At 40.6% G+C, this 20,183-nt stretch overlaps 1 protein-coding gene across 11 annotated transcripts in view; it reads left to right on the forward strand.

The window, feature by feature from the left end:
* The window catches only part of TBC1D1 (TBC1 domain family member 1), a 113,868-nt gene extending 96,623 nt beyond the window's left edge, over positions 1-17,245 (forward strand). For all 11 annotated transcript variants that reach the window (XM_037391031.1, XM_037391039.1, XM_037391060.1 and 8 more), the window contains 5 exons: positions 5,178-5,422; positions 5,859-6,018; positions 10,216-10,385; positions 13,172-13,342; positions 15,148-17,245. In XM_037391031.1, coding sequence (XP_037246928.1) covers positions 5,178-5,422; positions 5,859-6,018; positions 10,216-10,385; positions 13,172-13,342; positions 15,148-15,366 — 965 coding nt within the window. In that variant the 3' untranslated portion in view covers positions 15,367-17,245. The remainder of the gene's footprint in view (positions 1-5,177; positions 5,423-5,858; positions 6,019-10,215; positions 10,386-13,171; positions 13,343-15,147) is intronic.
* The last annotated feature ends 2,938 nt before the right edge of the window (positions 17,246-20,183 follow it).

Here is a 20,183-nt window from a genome sequence, read left to right on the forward strand (position 1 = left end):
TTAATTTCATTTATTGTCTGAGAAACCAGGAGCTGATGCTTTTCCAAGAGGATCCCAGCTCTTGTGTATAGAATAATCCCACACTGAACTCTGTGTTCATTATGCTCTTTGCTAATGAAGGCCAAAAAAAATAAAGTCTTCTAGAGTATTATATAACTTGCGACAGGCTTGTGTTGTGGGGCTTGTGGTTTGGGTCTGAGGAGTTGTGTGAGGCAATTTAAGAAGTCTGTAATCACTAAGTTTGATTTAATTAATTTGCCATAAAAAAATTATGAGGGGAAGTTACGCACTGCAAGTAACCAGTCATGTGATAGAATGATAAAAATCTATGTGAAAATCTGTACTTGGTTTGATCTCAGTAGTTAATACCTTTTGTATTATTTTCAATTACGTCTTTTCAGTAAAGAAGTAGTATGGTTGTCCCATCATACTTCTGCTCTTTCCAACTACTCAAACACTATTTGAGTATTTTTCATTGCAAAGGAAAAAGGCTGTACCAGCTCTCTTCCACATGGAAGAATTGCCTGCAGAGGGATCATCTATACCCAGAGCTCTCCAGGGCACACCTATGTCTTAATAACTCAATGTGCAGGCTCTCTTCAGCGGGTACTGCACTGCGAGATTTGCCAAGTTAGGATGATGATGTAAGCTTTATATGGTAAATGAGAATTTTTTCTTCTTTTTGTAACACTTGATAAAGTGAGTCAAGGCAGTGCATAGAAAACAAGAATCTGGCAGAACAGGCATGTTTCTGCAGGAACTAGTGTGAGCTGAGGTGAGGAGGGTGATGGCCAATGGCTTCACTTTCCCCTACTTGACAGGCTTGCCAGGTTTCAGCTTGGTGCTGGGAAAGCAACTCTCCAAGGAGCCTTAATTCCAGCTAGGAATAGCCAGTTGCAATGTAGGTAAATTGTTTCCTTCCAGACACTGTCACACCAATCCTAGGAATTCCCCTGGATCATGCAGCACCAGAAGCAGTCTTTTGTTTTTGAGAGAGACATTTATGTGCAACCAGAGATCATTTGCTAACAGGTACTTGTTACTCAAGTCAGCATACTTGGTGTTGATACCCCAGCAGTGAACACTGGGATTCTGTCACACTGAAGTGCCTCAGTAAGGGGTGAATAATCTGTACTGGATTAGTGAACTGAACACATTCAGCAGAGGGGAAAGGGGTGGGACAGCTCCTGGACAGTAGGGAGCACAGTCAGTCTGAGTTTGGTTGGCTCACACAGCAGACTGGTGCTTGCTAGCTCAGCAAGCTGTTCATGTTTTCTGCCTGGTTCTGCACATCTATGCTTTCCCATCTTAGCTGTGTGCTCCGCTTGAAGTGCACATGCATGAAATGACTGCATGTGTTGGCAAATTGCTAACGTCATGGTGGTTTTCAGGCAATGTGTTGTTTTAGCCGGAGAGCCATTTGTTAGCCCATTAGCTGAGGGAAGGATTGGACCCTATTATATCAGTAAGATGAAACTAGGATTCTGAAGACTTCCTAGTTTCCTATTGATTCCCACTGGAATAGAGTAGTGCTGCACAGTATCAAGACCGCGTAACTGGATAGGCAGCTAGAAGGAATTTGCATGTTCTGACCTGTGTTCCTTCAGGCTATCAGAAGTGTTGTCTCTTAAATCTTTACGAATCCTTCTGAAAGCGTGCACTTCTCCCTTGAGAGAAAAACTAATGTTCTTGCAACATGTGGTTATAATATTTAAAAAAGCTTTCCCGGGTTAAGCTAAAGAGGTCTTGCTAACACGGTGTGAGCCAAAGCTGTGGTAGTATTGCTCACACTTAGTTGAATCAATGCATCTTCAGCTGTGAATAGTGCTTCCTGAGAATGAGGACAGCAGTGTGCATCTGGATGCAGAGGGTGAGGTACAGCAGCCACTTTCCTGGCCCAGTTTACATGTCACAGTGCTATTTCATTATGGGGCAAGAACAAAATCACAATTCCCTGAAGGCTGTTTTGTGTATTTCCTTCTGTGGCCCCACTTGGACAACGACTGCAGTCACTGGGAATTTCAGGTCCTGAACACCAAAGTCATGTTCAGTAAATTGATTTCCTTTCTCAATAAGGTAGGGTAAACTGACTTCAAGATGCTGTCAGTGTAGGAAACCACTGTACTCATCACGGAGTGTTTGCTGGACACAGTAGAAAGTTATGTTTTGTTTTATTACATCTCAAAAATGAAGTAGTAAGTACTTGCTTTCTCATTCTGGTGCTGTTGAGGTACCACAGTTCATTCAGAGTCTCTTTTCGGCAGGGTCAGGTGTTGTTTGTGCCTACATAGTAAAAGCCAAAATTCAGGGCACTCAGAAACAAATCAGCTTGTGAGTTTAGCAGTTCTGTGTCTTCTCCATTTACTGTTTTTTAGAACTTCTTTGCTTTTTTATTCTTGCTCAGCTTGTAACTTTTTTTCATGACTTCCATGAAAGGAGCCTTGTGTAAGTGAGGCAGTACAGGTCTGTCCTTAGACCATACTGTAATAACTTGTTATTCAGGCAAGAGGATTCCTTTGCAAAGGAGCACAAGCTCCCTCTCCTAGGAAGCTAGAAGTATTTCTTCTGTAACGTTCAACTCTGTGACAGCCTGGCCAGGGGAGACCTGCTCAGGAACTGAATGCCAGTATCTGGGGGTGACAGGCTAGAGCACCTACCAGATAGCAGGACTCTGCCCCAGGGTTTGTCTTCTTGAAGCAGGAGCTCTGATATTATCTGGCAGCACAGCAGCATTCCAGGAGCTAAAGGGTGGGGTAGTATTTAACAAGTGGGCAACCAGAAAACAAGCTCCACTTGATACTAGAACAAAAGTAGTATTCATGTTTCTTCTTCTTTGCGGTATTTCACAGGGGAAATCTGATAGGGGGAGGGTTTTCTTCCTAGAAATGAAAATAATCCCTTTTGGAAAATTTTTTTGGGGAAAAAAATTTGTAAAAGTGAGGCCTGTAATGTCTCTGTTCCCAGAATCACAGAGTGGCTGAAGTTGGAAGGGAGCTTTTGAGATCATCTAGTCCAACCCAACCTGTTTAAGGCAAGGTCATCTAAAGCAGGCTGCCCAGGACCATGTTCGCTCAGGTTTTGAATATTTCTGTAGATGGAGACTCCACAACCTTTGCGGGCAGCCTGTGCCAGTGTCTGGCCACCCTTACAATAAAAAGATTTTTTTTCTTATGTTAGGTGGAATTTTCTGTATTTCAATTTGTGCCCATCATCCTATCCTGTTGGTGGGTACTAGTGAGAAGAGTGTGGCTCCCTCTTCTTCATTCCTTTCCACTGGATATTTGTGGACATTGATAAGATCCCCCTGAGCCTTTTCTTCTCCAAGCTGAACAGTCCCACATCTCTCAGCCTTTCTTCAGAGGAGAGATGCTTCAGTCCCTTTGTCATCTTAGTTGTCCCTTTGCTGGATTCTCTCCATTATGTCCTTGTCTCCCTTGTACTGGGAAGCCCAGAACTGGATGCAGTACTCCAGATGTGGCCTCACCAGTGCTGAGCAGAGGCATAGGATCACCTCCCTTAGCCTGCTGGCAGTGCTCCTCCTAATGCAGCCCAGGATACCATTAGCCGCCTTTGCTGCAAGAGCACTTTGCACATTGGTGACCACCAGGACCCCCAGGTCCTGCAAAACTACTTTCCAGCTGCTGGGCGACACCCCCATCAGATACTGGTGCATGGAGTTGTTCCTCCCCAGATGCGGGATTTTTGCACTTCCCTCATGAAGTTCCTGTTAGCCCATTTCTCCAGCCTGTCAAGGTCCCTCTGAATGGCAGCATGACCCTCTGGTGTACCTGCCATTCCTCCCAGTTTTGTATCATATGCAAACTTGCCGAGGGTGTACCCTGCCCCATCATCTAGGTCACTAATGGCCCTCCCTAATCAGAGATCAGCTAGAACAAAGGCTATATAGGCACCCTGCCATCAAGGGCAGCTGTCAAGCATTGGTTGGAAGCTGCCAGAACTACATCATCCTTACCTGCCAGCGGCAGTACCCTCAGGGTCCCAGGAGTCCCCTGGTGTTCTCTGAGGAAGTATCCAGATGCTCAAGAGCTCACAAAGTGCAGTCTGTTGGCTCTCATGTAATATATATATAGCATGTATCATAACACAGACATAGCTACACAATTCTCGATATTGTAAGAGCTGCAGAAAAAAAATACAAATTGGCTTTTTACTCACTGGCTAAATATTGTAGGTCAAACTAATTGTGTAAGTCACCTAGCTGGACTGGTTTGGTTTAAGGACATATGGGTCCCAGCTCCATGTGAAAGTTTGCAGATAAGCCAGTCTGGGGTGGAAGTCATGATCTCATTCCAGAACTGAAGAACTGGAAATGGCTCAGTTGTGTTTCTATGGCTTTACAATTAGCATAGTTTACCTTAGGCTGGGATTTAAAGATGCTTGACGAATAGATCCAAAGCCCATTGCTGCCAAGAGGAAGTTTTGCTCTGGTAACCGACTCCCACTCTCCAAGCACTTCTCACTTGTGCTGGTGCTCATGGGCTGCCTCCTGGAGCTGACACAGCTGAGTAACAGGGCAGAACAGCTAACCCCATGTAAAAGGAGATTTTTCTGCCAGGCTAGTGGCATCAGCTCATGGAAGAATCTGAGCTTCTTGTTGCAGGAAAGGAGGAAGGACCCATAAGACTGGGAAGGACCAAGGCAAAGAGGGAGGTGACAAGAGACACATTTACTGGGGGAAAAAATACAAGAAGAAAAGAGAAAGGGAAGGGGGCCCAACCCATAGAGCTTAGATGTTCTGAGTCTGCCTGCGTCCTAATAGTTGTCTAAAAGCTAAAACTTCTTACTCATGAGAAGGGGACTGGGTGACTTGTCAACCTACCATTACAGGCAACCAGTCCCTATAAGCCCTTTAACAAACTGATCAAAGGCTAGTCTTAAGAACCAGTTACTCAGCTGTTCCAAACAACCGTCTCCATCCCCCTGACAATTTCTAAGTTCATTTTGCAACTACTATAACAAAACACTAGTAGAGTCTAAAAGTCAGTTGTTTTCTATTGTTAATGTTCTTACGGTCTTCCTGTGGTTGAATCAGAATCTACCTTTCAAAAGAATCTACCTTTCTGAAAGACTGTTTAGCTTGATAACATGGCAAAGTGAGGGGGTTTGGGTTTTGTTTATTTTTTAGTTTAAGTCGCTGACTTCAGCTATTTTCACAGGGCGCACGTTTCCAACACATCCATACTTCTCAGCACAGCTGGGAGCTGGGCAGCTGTCACTCTACAATATTTTGAAGGCTTATTCGCTTCTCGACCAGGAAGTAGGATATTGCCAGGGCCTTAGTTTTGTAGCAGGAGTTTTACTACTTCATATGAGTGAAGAAGACGCTTTTAAAATGCTGAAGTTTCTCATGTTTGACATAGGCCTGAGAAAACAATATCGTCCTGACATGACAATTTTACAGGTATGATTTCAGCTTTTATAATTAAAGGATGCTAATGTTAAATCATAATAATGCAATATAGATAGCATTGTCAAAATCTAGACTTGAACTTAAATTCATTTCTCAAAATGGGGAAGGATAATCTGGGAAAAGAACACATCACCTTTAATGCACTAGTTTCAAATTAAAAGTCTACTGGGAAAACTGTGAAAACCATAAATAGGAACAATTCTGTTACATGTTGTATGAGGTTCAAATAACCCTGCAAATGAGCCTGTCATAAGCCCACAGGTGACCCATCCTGGGTCTTTTAGGTGGCTTTTGATTATTTCTTTTCTTCACACAATTCCGTCCAAACATCAACTGACAAATATCTTTCACTGTTTCTGTAAGTGTGAAGTGTGAAGATGAGCTTTGCTACTGTGATCTTTAGTCTCTTTGTTGTTATTCCATGCAGATCCAGATGTATCAACTGTCTCGACTTCTTCATGACTACCATCGGGATCTCTATAACCACCTAGAGGAACATGAAATTGGCCCCAGCCTCTATGCTGCTCCCTGGTTTCTTACCATGTTTGCCTCCCAGTTTCCCCTTGGATTTGTAGCCAGAGTCTTCGGTAATTCTTCATAAAACTTGTATCTGTTATTTTTGAGGGTTTATGTTTGGCATGCTGGTATTAGGAACAGCATTATTATCCAGTCTGCTTCAGGCACCCAGGAGAAATATTTTACTTCCTATTGATGAACAGAACAACAACAGATGTCGTCTTATGGAGCATGTAGTATTTACAGTAAAATGGAAAGAAAGAGGAAAGCATATGGCAGTCCCAAACTGTCCTGTCTTTTCATCCTCATTGTTACCTTTTCCTACCCTGTAACCACTTGTAGAGAGGATGTAAAATTTGATGCCATGAAGGCATGGTGCTATGACAATGTCATTCAACACCAACAATTAGTTAGTTTCAAGCTGAAAAGAGATGTAACAAAGGCATAATCTGAGAAATATGTCCATTTACTCCATAATCGTCTCCAACAGAGTCAGTGGAAAATTTTTTTGAGAGTTTTATTTGTAACGCATACACCCAGAGATGGCCCTTGCAGTTTAACCGTGGGTTTACCCTGCAGAAACACTGGGCTTTTAAACTAGTTTTTCTTATCCTTATGATTTTAGCCTGACTGATAAACTGACTTTCTGAAAATGTTTGGAAGCATATGGAGTTTAGGCTCTAAAGTAATTTCTGTTACCTATTTTTGGAATCTACAGAAGCGAAGTTATCTTTTTTTCATTAATTTCCAATTAAGAATTTACCTTGATGCTATCTTATGGATGTATATTTCATAGGTTAATTGTTCAGTATATCAGAAGATGCTTAATTTCCTTTTCACTTCTCTGGTTTTGCATTTCATTATATGGTACTGAGTTGTCCATGATGAGCAGGGTGGATTGGAGCTTTCCACCTAAATCTTCTCTTCTAATGAGGAACTATTTTTCTCAGTCAGTCTCACTTAAGAGATGTAGTGAAACAATAAGAAATAATGAATATAGATTCCAAGAGCCAACAAGAATCCAGGCCTGTTTCTGCTTAAGGACATGCTAAAATTAGTGCTAGAAGAAATCATGGTGAACAGGATGGTGTATAGCTAAGTAGCACTACATGTCCTGTGATTAGCATTTTAAGTCCAGGGAAAACAGCATTTTTAATTTTTTTTCTGGAACAGTTCAAAGTAGGCTAACATACATGGTAAGTATCTAGCTGTCAGTAATAAACTGTAGGAATTAAGTTGTGCTGTATATGAGTTTCATACACTGAGTTTATAATCATCTTTGGATTATTCTGAATCATTCATAGTATTGTACTTGATAAAAAGGGTCTTTGAATTGGACAATTGACTGCAGTGAGGGTATAAAAGTGCCTTGTGTATCCAGTATGTTTGGATTTCTGCCCTAATACACAGATTAGCATGTTATCTGTCATTGGAGGATTGTAGGGCTTTAGCAAGCAAAGATTTTACATTAGAATAGAAGGCACAGATACATGATTTTCACAGGTATGATTTTGGGTCAAGAACAGAAAATCATGTATGACTGAAACTGTCACTTCTTTAAAATCTCTAATGGTTTTTATGGAGGAAGTCCAGTATGACCAACATTTGCAGTTTTTAATGTTTCAAATATTTAGTAAGTATTTACTGGAACATTGGTTGACATTAAGTCGAGAACATTGGACATTCTTTTACATTAGAAAGCAAAACCTCATCTTCACCCATGCAAAAGACTCTGAAACACAACTATAAAGCTAAAAAAGGCTAGAGCTGTCACTTTGATAGCAGGTGTCATTAGCAGCATGGCAAGTTAGGATCTGATCAGTTCTGACCTGTGTGTTCATGCACTTTTGCAGAGCATAGTGTAAGTTTTCATCGCTCACTTACTAGAACTTTTGGGATGAAAGATTATTGCCTTTTAATGTTGGAGTAACTCATCTATAGGTTACTAAGACTGTAAGATTGCACTGCCATTGTCTAACGTGGTATCCCTGAACGTCTGAAACGTGAAGCCCCACTGCTATTTAATAATTGTTACAGACCACTTCTTTAGATTTCCATAGAGTGTACGTTTAGCAAGTATCTTATAAGCAATATGTAAAAGAAGTAGGCTTAGAAAAAGGTGGAGCCAAAGGCTGTTTTATGAGTCAAATAGCAAAAGTCCTTTTCACTGTTTAATTATCTGCCCAAACTTTCAACGCTTCTCCTGAGCAGGACCTAATGAAAGTACAGTGTTAACAAAGATGTGTTCTTTAATACCCCTGTTTACCTATTAATGGAGGAGACTTGGTAGAATAATGTTTATTTTGTTTCAAGATTGTAGATAAAAGTTGGGGGTTTTTAATCCTGTAGGCTGCCAATCAGGCTAACATTAATTTGGGTAACTTCACTGTACTGTTGTTGGCTGGCAGCCAACTTAACGGGAAGTGTGGGGAGTGAGTAACAAACAGGTCTTTGTTAAGTACTTGCTCTTTTAAATGAGAGAGGGATTTCATCTATGTATTACCCGCTCAGCTCATAAAGGCATTCATTAACAACTTACAGGTCACCTTGAGTTAATCTACGTGTCTTTATGGGGCAGGTGCAGAATCATAAATCTGCATTATTTTCAGCTGTGTTTTTTCCACTTTGTGTTTCCTAACTGTTCTTCAGCATCCCCTGTCCTAATATAGAGCTTTCCCTATAAAACATTTTCCCACAGTTTTCAGTTTCAATAGAGAATTGAGGCAGACGCCTGCTGTTACCACTTTTCAATCATTCCTGCCTTTGGACTTCACATTGAATCAAAGTTTAAAAATTTTACACCACTTTTAGGACAAATGGCAGCGAAGTGCAAGATTTATGGTTAGTTATTACTTATGCTTTTCTTTCTCAGAGAGAAAGAGTGAGAAGTGAAATGAGTTGCAGCTTCAACATTACAAGCAAAAGAGCACAAGGGGGAATTTCTTTCTGATACAAATTTGGAAGGAGAGGTTGCTTTTACTAAAAAAGGCAGTTAGCCAGTGTTTTTGTATGTTCTTTGCTACATCACAGATACCTGTGGTAGTAGTTGCTTCCCTTGCTGTGTGGTGGGTTTTTTTTTTTCTCTCTTTCTCTTTATTCTCCTTTCTTTTTTTTGTAATCATTAACACATACTACTTATTTGATGTCATTGTGCTACTTTGTAAGTGATTGTGCCTTCATTCACAGCTTTGAATACAAAGGAGGGAAAGAACAAGACAAGAAGCACTTTAAAAATAAAAACATCTTTAGGAAGTGTGGAATAAAACCACAGTATCTTCTCTTCCTTTTCCACTTTTGTCAGTGTTGTTTTGTATGTTAGATGCTTTTGCCTGTAGCGAGTCCCTCAGTAAAACCAGGAGCAGATTCTGAGTTACAGTATCAGGAAAGTCAAATGCAGGGCATTGCTGTTTGTACTGTGGACAGATGGATTTGTGAAGATGGGTTTCTTGTCTGATGATTTCGTTTCAGTCTTCTATTTCTGTCCTCTGTAAAGGCATAGGCAATTTGTAAAGGAAAAGAAAAGAAAGGACGTTGCATTGAAAGGTCACTATATACTGTGGTTTCACTGTGCTTGAATGTATGCCAGGTGCTGGCATTGCAGGGCCACCTGTAATGTTAACACTTAAGCTGTATTACTAAGATTTCAGGGTGGTTATTAATGTAGTTAGTAGAATATTAACATAAGTGGTTGAGATGTATACTAAAAATAAACACATGCACGTGAAACTTGAGGCTGCTGGAAAGTGCCCATCTAGCCTTATACTCAGTGTTGTATTAACTGAGACTTTGTAGCTTTCTCCACCAGATAAGAAAAGAACTTCAGGTCTTTGGTTGTGTCTTATGTGTAGTTTGTGTTAGGGTTTTTAAATGGCATTGGGATAAGAATTCTAATCAAATTCAGATTCCTGTTAACATCTCAAAAGAAAAAAGCCCACACTACTATTACATGCCCAAAAAGTGACAACACTGACAAACTTGACTACCTGGTTTACTGTGTACCTTATATTTGAATTGGATTTTTTTGGTGAAAAATCACTAAACAAATGAATCATTGATTGTGTTAGTCAAGTGTGCTGTTCACACTGCTAATTGTGATCCTACAAAATTTGTGAAGTCATAGCCACAGTAACAAAAGCAGGTGTCTGGCACAGTATATCTAGCCTCCAGATTGCGTCTATGAGTTGTTGTCCTTGGACATTTTACTATTTTAATATTCTTGTTAAAAGATGTGCTTACTTGATGTACTCTTTTTTTCTTTGTTTTCACAGATATGCTCTTTCTTCAAGGTTCAGAGGCTATATTTAAAGTGGCTTTAAGCCTTTTGGGAAGCCATAAGCCCTTGATTCTGCAGCATGAGAACCTAGAAACTATTGTTGACTTTATTAAAAGCACTCTTCCCAACTTGGGTTTGGTACAGATGGAAAAGACCATTAGTCAGGTATGAAATAACCTGAATGTATAAGTAGTATGCAAAGGAATGCTCTTATTAACAAGTTCTTGACAGAAAAAAACCATAACAATGTATTTTGTTACTTCAGGCTGAGAATTCTGTTATTGTAGTTCTGAAGATGTTGAAAACTCTGGGAAGCATATGACTTGTGTGGTACCCCTGCATTCGTACATCTACGTGTTGGTTATGAAGCCTTTAATGAAAATGAGTTTACTTTTGGTTTTTTCGATGTGTGTAACACTTTGTTACCGGCAGCAATATTACAGCCCATATGCAGTGCATTCCACAAAATAAGCCTTCTGAGTTTTCTTGTCTCCAAAGAATCTTGCTCTCCAAGTCTCATTTCAGAAGCAAAAATTGACTTATAAGAGCCTCACAAATGTTGACCTTATTTAATGAAATTAGAAGCTTCCCTATGTTGACTTTGTCTGTACTGGCTTTCATGGTGCTGGTTCAGTGTGTTACAACAGTGCCTTTGTATTTCTGCCAGGAGTGCATGGGGCAGTGCAGTCTCTTGCAGTGAGCAGTGACTCTAGAGAGCAAAAACTGCGTGTCCTTGATGTACTTTTTTTAAACGGCAGACAAGAAAAATTATGCAGCATTGCTAAGCTAGCAGAAGACTCCAGGGAATAACTATGGAATTTGAAAAATATCACATATTATTGCAGTTAAGGCTTGCCTATTTAGAAACCCTAGCTGTTACACTTGACATCTGATTTGCAGCAGGCAAATAGAAGATGGGGTTTAGCCTGTTTTTCTGAAGGCCTTTAGTGGTCCAAAACACAGGGGCTGTACTGTGCAGATCTGCAAAGCCTGGGCTTGGTAAAGAAAGCAGACCAGCAGTGCAGTACACTGCAGAGTGCTTGTGAGGGGCTCCCATCCGATCCCTGGTAGCAAAGCTTCCAGGGGACGTGCACTCCAATTAGGATCAGAAAATCATGCTTGCTACTGAAGGAGAGAGGGGAGCACTAGAAAGCCTGTGTGAGGGGAAGGAAAGCAAGTGATGTCTAGGTGGCCGGGGGGATCATGTGTTATCTGCCAGGCTGAAAACCTGGAATGCACAGCTCTGCAGAGACTGGCAGTGTTTAGGCAACCTGCAGAAAAGCATTGGCTTTGACGAGGAGGGAGAGGGTACACTGTTTAGGCAGCTCTGACTGCTCTGAATTTAAAGTGGGCGGGTAAAATTGAGTTGAGGAGGGAGCAGTTCCCCTGCTTTGATCAGGGCTGCCTTTGAAGAGAGCAGCTGTTTGACCAGCCCTGCAGTCCGCACACAGCTCCTGGGCTAATCTCCATCCTCCTCACACCTTCTGCAATGTGGCCTTTGGCTTACATGCCCTAACGTGCCTTCAGTTAGATGGTTTTCAAGTCAAGCTTTTGATTTGCCTCATGTTTCCCCCCTTTCACATTTGATACTCTGGGTATGACGGTAGGGATTTCCCTCCCTTCTCAAGAATACAGAGGCTAGAAGTGGCAGAGGTCATGAGAGGAGCTAGCATTCTGCCCTGCTGAATTACACCCATTGTTTTATTGAAATTCCAGCAGTGTGTGTTCTCCAGAGATGCTCCAATCTATAGAAAATGAAAGTTCCCTGTGTGTAACCAAACTCAAATTAAAATTGTATTGTAACCTTCTGTACTTAGATGCTCAGTAGATGTGTTGCTGCTGCTATACAACTATGAGAGAATTTCTTATAGCATATTTAACAGTGGTCAGAAACATTTCATAAACTGATGTTTTCTGTAACTATAACCAACAGTTAAAATTTTGTAGACAAAGCAGATAAAATAGGAAATAATTCCTGTTATTTCAATGGGTATTAAGATAGGATTTGATATTTGACTCATTTCTGAAAGGAATAAAGTACAAGGGTTTATAACCCTTGAACTTCTATTCTTGGGCTATTTTCCAGATTAGTTTTTAAATCAACTTCTGTTTCTACTGTGTTCTGTGATTGGCACACTTGTCCTTTTAATTTACTACCTTCTTCACTGCTTTCAGAGTAGATAACTAGCTCAGGGATGTTAGAGTCATACTTCCTGAACAATTTGAAGGCACATGTTTGCCAAAATTTAGAAAAAGGAAAACACAATAGCAGGTTTTTCTCCTTTGGGTCACTCTGTGCACCTCAATTTATTTATTTGTTTTTTAAATAAAAGGTTTTCTTAATATTCATGTACAAGACTGAGCACTCATTTTGTTGATTCATAGTTAAAAATAATAGAAATCTGCTTTGACATTGCATAATGTTTCCATTAAGTGTATTAGCGTAAAGATGGATTATTTCATTTTCTTTCAGTCTCTAGGAGTACCATAGATTCATAAATAAACCTAGCAATGTTTACTGGTTTTCATTTAAAGCTTTCATTCTACTTAGCCTTGGGCACATGGGCTTAGACCACACTTTTCTAAAGTGACATCTAATTCCAAGTATGTCTAGGAGGGTTTATGCCAAACTGAGATGCATTAAATTTGAAATCTAAAAAGAGGAATATCCTACGAAGTGTACGCTTCTTGAAAACTTTAGTGTAAGTGATTTTGCTGAAGTCAGGCAGCAAATCGGTAGCGAAGTTTTTAAGCACAACCAGTGCCAATGTATTGCACTTTGCTGCCTCAGTCTTGCTATTTCCAGAGCAGGAAATGTGAGTGCCAAAAATTAAGTCCTTTATTTGTATACAGTGATTAGATGTCTAAGTCTAGATCCATAGATTTTAAAGCATTGAATGAGCTATGTTTTTAATATGCGTGGCACCTAATAATGTCTTCATATGCAACAGGTGTTTGAAATGGATATTGCCAAGCAGTTGCAAGCTTATGAAGTTGAATACCATGTGCTTCAGGATGAGCTTATAGATTCATCTTTAAATGACAATCAGAGACTGGATAAATTAGAAAAAGCAAACAGTAGCTTGCGCAAACAAAACTTTGATCTCCTGGAAGAACTGCAGGTACAATTTATATTTCATATTTAATTAACATTCCAATTTATCCACGTTTTCAGAAGAGACTGTCCTACACCAAGGCACAGGCGAGACTGGCATTTGGTCCAGTGACTTTGAAATGTAGACACGCTCTTTCTTACAAGGTGGTGTTTGTGTTTTTTTTAAAACTGTTACCCAGATTGCTTAGACAACATGTGAAATAGTAATTTCTAATGTATGGTCAGTGCCTGTTCAGTCTGCAGCTTTTTCAGAGGCACTACAACTGATCTCTGTAGGGGGTATTCTGTGCTTAACTCTTCTCACCTTTCTGACTGCTTTATAACAGGAGGACATTTGTTATAAAATTTTTGACCGTGCATTTAGTTTGGTAGAGAAAGGGAATTCAAGGGTAAGAAGCAGACATTTCAAGCCTCTTAATTATTGTTAAAGACATACACTTTGTAGCATAGTAGGTGAGAGAAGGAGTTCAGGTTTCTCAGCCATTGGTCCTGTATCATGACTCAAGCTGGCTAACCATGCAGACTTAGATTGCCTCTCCTAACAAAAATTTGCTTAAGCTGCAAATTCTGATCCTGTGAAGATCTGAACCCGTTTCGCGTTCTAAGATGAGCCTTAGAGAAATCAGAAGAGCTACTCCTCTGCAAGATATTTGATAAAGCTTCAGGCACATAGGCAAGGAAATTGTTGAATATAGCATGGAGGAGAGGGATTTGTGGGATGAGACTCAAGATGTGATGTGGTATAGATACCTGCATCAAGGGATTTTTCACCCACTCCTGCCCCTAAATATTCTGCAGCCCTATGCAGTTTTTTGCAAAGTTCCTCTCCACCTGAGTGCTGGCAAGTCAGCACCTAACATCATAGTGAGGAACTTAACTGTCTGTGGTGTTGGAGCAATGCCTTTGTCTTGGAGGTGGGCTTCATCAGCCTTCATTTCCTATGTTGAAAGGTGACCCATTGCTGATGGATGGAAAATGCATCACCAAACAATGTGGGCGTAGTTTGTCAATATTTTGACCCAAAAGACTGAACTTTTTAAGCCGCCATAATTACATGAAGGGCAGTGAGCTCATCAGAAAAGCAAATACTTCCCTGAAAGCCAAGACCATCCAGTGCTGTTATCTTCAAATGTTATCCGTTGCTGAAATTTCCAAACAGATCTCTGCTTTTGTCACAGTACCTCAGCTACAGATCTCATGTGATGAGTTTGAAGGTTCTAATACTTGGCCACAAAGTAGAATGCCCATATGTGCAGCCTTTCAAAGGAGAATTTTGGGAATTTTTTGAGATGTATTGTCCAGTTGCATATTGCACAAAACCCCCTCCTCTCCCTTTGCCTTCAAATCTGGCATTTGTTGGACTCAATGTCAAGATGAAATGAGGATACAGCTAACAGGCTGGGTTGTCTTTGCTTTGCAAAGCAAAAGTGGAATTTAACAAATGGCTGGCCAAAAATGTCTCCCAGCTGACCCGTACAGAAGTTTACCTTAACCTACAGTTCTTTGGTACATAGTTTGTAGGCTTAATAACTTTCTAATTTCATTGCTTTGCATTATATTCTGAGTTTAATCAAAGCAATCAGGTTAAGAGGGAAGTTTCTGGTTACTGGCAAAACCATAGTTCTAGTCTAAAATACACAGATCTAGTAACATTCATACTTGCATTTACCTTTGCAATTTTTCATCATTTTGCAAGTATTTTATATGTATTGATGTATCTTAAGCAATAATTTAAAGTTGGTTGTAAGTTATTAATGAATTTCCTTTTTTTCCCTTCCTTCCTTCCTCCCCGTCCTCTTTTTACTTTGGAAGGTGGCTAATGGAAAGATTCAAAACCTTGAAGCCACAGTAGAGCTTTTATTGACCAATGAAGGCAAATTGAAGCAGTCCATTCTCAGTCTTGAGCAGGAGCGAGCAGCTTTGCTGAAAGCAGTGGAAGAGATGCAGAAAAAGATCGGTGTTGATAGAGATGGAAAGCCTGTACTTACTAGACAAGAACACATGGATGCTGACTTACATTCACAGCTGTAATGGAGCAGAGAACCTGAGCAATAAACAAAGGGAAGAACTGGGTCTTTTTGTCATAATCCATGGGGATTTGACATTGTCACCTTCATTGTACATGCCTTACTGTATGTAGCAAAGCATGATATGGGCATGGTGGCTTCCCATATCAGAGAAGCTGGTTTCTTGGGGAGAAGGCTCTTTCTTCTTAGTATGTAGAAGTACTTTGAACAGTAAGATGCCACATAATAATAAGCAGGGGAAACTTAGTAGTGCGTGCAGTCATACACAATACACTGTAAAGATGTCATGGATTCTTCCATAAGTGCTTCTAAACCTAAGTGCTTTGTGTTTGTCACTTATCTTTTTTGTGTGTAGATCACCCTCATGTAAAATAGCATGCCCTTTAGAAGGTCCTTTGAAGACATACGGCAGCATAAAACCTTTAAATGGATGACAGCCCTGTTGCAGCTCTGTGGTGGTAACACCTACAGAGAGTTGTGTGATAGGGCTCAAGATATCTTTGACAGTGGAACTCCCCTACGGCTTGACTGGGTTCTGTTAATTATGTTTACGCTTCAGAAAACTGCTTCCTGATGCTTGAAGATGTCAATCTATTGGACTTCAGAGAGCTGGACTTCATCATATGTAACTATGCATAACTGGGGGGTTGCCATCTCTTTTTGTAAGTACATTGTTATAGTACTTTTTTTGTTTAACAACCATTTAGTCTATTGTTAGATGACATTATCTGATAAACATACTGTATATAGTAACTGCATTATGCTTAACAAAATACACTGACATTGATTTGGTGAAGCCTTTGCATTCACCACATGAAGATTTGGTGATTCTTGCAACATCATCCAAGGATTTGTATTCAGACACTTCACGTTTCATCTTATTTATTTCTGATCTGCTGTGTGATGTAAGACATCCTTTTGCTGGGAAATTAATGGCAACTGTCATATTTTTTCCCTTTATTTGATACTCTGCACTCACCCATTCTCTGGGAAGTGTTATTCCTTAAGACTTTTTCTGAAGTAATAGAGGCATTTCAAGAGCTTCATGTTGTTCCAGGTATGTTTAAACTGTTTCAGAAAGGGTATGGCAGTTTGAATTAGGACACAATTCTTTTTACACTGCATCTTTCCAGTGAGATTACACATGTGAAAAAAAAAAATAAAATTCACACTTTCCTTAATACAGTGAAAGTAGTTTTCAGGCCAGTTAAAGCACCACTTCTACAAGTGCAATAATCTCCATGGATAGCCAGTTGTTTGGGTTTGCTTCAGAATTAGGAACAATGCCACGGTTTTGTTCAGTCCCCAAGCACAGAGTTAATAGGCATCAGTGTTTTGTGATAGTAGAGATTCACCCAGGAGTTGTGATTTTTTTTTTTTTTCTTAAATTGATGTTTTTAAAATTTCAAAGCACACATCTTTTCCTCTGACTGGCAACGTAAAAAAGGTTTTGTTTTGCTTTTTCCTTTTCTCATGTAATCCCCCTGACACATTGTGGTTGTAGTTTAATAGGAGAGCTGTAACATTCATCTACTGTGCAGAACAAATACCTCTGTGTAGGTCAAAAAGAAAAAGATAATTTACTTTTCAATCTAGAAGCTTTGTTTGACTCTGTCATGTCTTAAATATATCTGGTTCTTGCAAATCTACTCTGTCTTCACTTAGTATTGAAATTCCAGATAAATGAATTATTATTAATATATTTATCTCTTAGGCTTGTTTTTTTATTTGCAAGTCCATATTGAAGTTCATGCTTCGTGTTGTCATAATGGACCTCATACTGTTAAGGCACTCAGTAATGTTGCATTTTTACAGCATAGTCCCATAATTCATGCCCTGGCTTTTTAACAACAGCAATAAAAATAATAATAATTATGCCTACATCTATGTTTGTACGTTTTTTGACATTTAAAAACAAAAACATAGTTGGTGGGGGTGACAGTTCAGAACCATGTAAGATGAGACTTTCCCTGAAAGTACAGTACCATCTACAGTGGTTATTAATGAAAACTTTTAGTCCTCAGACTCTTCTAAACATGCTGAGGATCCACTTGTGATATTGGGACCTGCATCTGCCTATGTTGACTAAAGTGAAGTATGTTCCACATGACTCCAGAAATGCACTCTTTTTTGTGACATTCTGCTTCTCTGCCAGTGTGAGTGGAGGACTACTTCTAGTTCAAAGCCTTTTATTGAGAATTTGTGTAATTCCAGGAGTGACTTAGATTAGAACTGAAGTCACTCTTCTCAGAATGCACAAATGTGGTAAATAGGTGGCAAGCAACGTTTTGCTTTTGTGACTCTACAGACGTTAACTTTCATTGTACCGGAGAGTTGAATTTTCTGTGGGTACAAATGAATTTTCCATTTATACATATGCAAATTAATACCTTTTTGTTAAATATGTAAATGCCTGGCAAAGTGGGGCATGGCATCATACCATCCACTGGTCTGGGCTTTGAACATGAATGAAATAGTTGATTTAAGTCTTTCTGCTGCTTACACTGAAGCGGATAATGTGGTGTGTTGCTTCAGTGTGTCTTTTCCCATCCTGTGCTGATTTTTGTCACCAGACCTCTCCAGTTCAAGTGGAAGACTGTGTAGGAAGGTAATATCGCTTACCCAGTTCCCAGCTTTGGAATAGCTTGGGGCTTTTTCCTTCAGAAGTATAAGAAAGAAGTAATAAAGCCCAAAGCTAGTTCCAGATACTTGCATCCTTCTCCAACTACACTGTAGCTGAACATCCTTAAGGATGTGTAAAATGAGATCTTCTGTTGTCTGAGTACCAGCAATTGTATTCCCCATGAGTGGTAATTTCTGATTCAGAGAATGTTCTAAAAAAACCCCTGCAAATCCATACACTGGCCCTCAGCTGGAATCCCAAATGAACCGCTCCTGGAAAATCCAAGTTGAAATAATCAATGTTTTCTCCATCTCACCTCTACAGATGAAAATCCCCAAGAGTGATGCTTAGCTTTTGAAGGAAAGAAAAAACAGTTAAGAAGGAAGGAAGGAAGGAGTTCACTTGTATGTGCAACCTAGGCTTCCAAAGGTGTGTGACAAAGGTAGCGAAGCGTGCAGTGTGAGCATGCTAGTGAATGACACCGATGCAGTAGTCCAGAGAGTTTAGCCTAAAATGTGGGAAGAACTAATGTTGGCATATGCAAGAAGAAAAAAGAAGTCCCTCTAAAACCGTAGCAGTGAACAGCGTGGCATAGCTGGAGGACCTGCTGCGGTGTGCTGCGGTCACCTGGTTCTGGTTTTTTCCCAACTAGTGCAAGTGGTAGTTTGTGGTAGGTGCTTGTGACTCCCTGTGCTTCTGGCTGTTTGAAGTACTTCTATATTTTGCCCTATTGTTTATTTCCAGAGATCATTGCTTAATACAGAATCTGAGAATGGTGATACAGTGCCTGTCATGTGGGAAGGTCAGAGCACTTTCATAAAGGCACTGTCGTAGGTCTTCCTTTGTTCAGTGTGAGAATTGAGTCACAAAGGAGTTCAATGACTTGCACCAAATCTGTCAGTTTCTCACAGGTTGCTGACACTGAAATCCAGATCTTCTAAGTTGTGGTCGAACTGTCTTGCTGGTTGTCTGAAAGATTGTTCCAGAAGGTCTGTAACATAGTCCTGTGATGTTCTGCCGAAACAATGTAAAATGGGAAGTGCAGTTGCTGGAACCATGTCCTTTGCTGACAGCTATACTTCCCTCCCAACAGTAACTCTCTCAGTCCTACTAAAACATACTGTCTCCTTACCAGGTACCTCCTCTGCAGGTACCTAACAACCTCCAGCTCTTACCTGATACACTGGAGTAAGTGCACTGCCAGCAGTCCTGAGTAGCAAGGATTGTAGTATAGCATCACAAGTCAACCAATATTCTTGGGATTATTTTTTTTTCAAACATAGTCATCTTGGATAAGCATTACTATTACTTAAGACAAAGTCATGAAACTGCAGCTAGTAGGACCATGTATGAAGGACAGTAATCTACACAGAGCAGAGAGGACAACGTAGCTAGTGCTTTTTCTCCTTTGGGATCTTGCTCCACCATTCAGTGGAGCAAGGAGCTGAATTCAACTCTACCACAATAGTTGCTGTTAATTCCACCGTAATAAAGCAGCCTGGTGTGTCAACACGGCAGAGTACAGCACCTCTTCTTAGCCAAGTCAGCTGGGATAAAGTACTCAGTGCGTTGCCCTCTCTCCTGAAGGTCTGGCTGCTTAATTAGATAATGCAAGTTAGATAATGCAGACCTCTAGCTTTGAGGCACTTCCGGCCTCCAACAGCTTCTGGCCTCAATACCTGCTAGCTTGCAGCCATTCAACAAAAAAACGGAAGAAGCCAGCTGCTCCCCACCCTGCCACCATCTCTTAGGCACTGCATTTAAGCTGAAGGTCTCGTGCTTGGTCCCTGCCTCAGCTATGTTGCAGCCACACTTGCATCTCGCCGCGTACCCTTGCTGATCCCAGCCTACAGACTTGGCTTCCTGCCTCACCACCACAGCCTTGTCTGGTGACCTGGGCTGCTGACCTGCCTTGCTTGTCTTTTTGGGGCATTGTGAGACAGCCCCCTTGTCAGTACGTTGCCCCCCCCTTGCCTGCCTGCCTGTCACGCTCAGCTCCTGAGCAGTGCCTACCGTTGCTGCTCCCCAGCACAGCCCCATAGCACAACTACAGTTACATGTCTGTGTTGCTTCTGATTCCAGTGCTGGGCTGGTCAGAGCTTGTTCAGGTGTCTCTGCATGCCACTGCTCTTCACTAAGCAAGCGAGCCACTTGTCTTAGAGCTTGCTGGGGACCTCCAACACAATGGTCGGTCACGC

The sequence above is a fragment of the Falco rusticolus genome, chromosome 1 (genome assembly GCF_015220075.1).
Source record: "Falco rusticolus isolate bFalRus1 chromosome 1, bFalRus1.pri, whole genome shotgun sequence".
Taxonomy (NCBI): domain Eukaryota; kingdom Metazoa; phylum Chordata; class Aves; order Falconiformes; family Falconidae; genus Falco; species Falco rusticolus.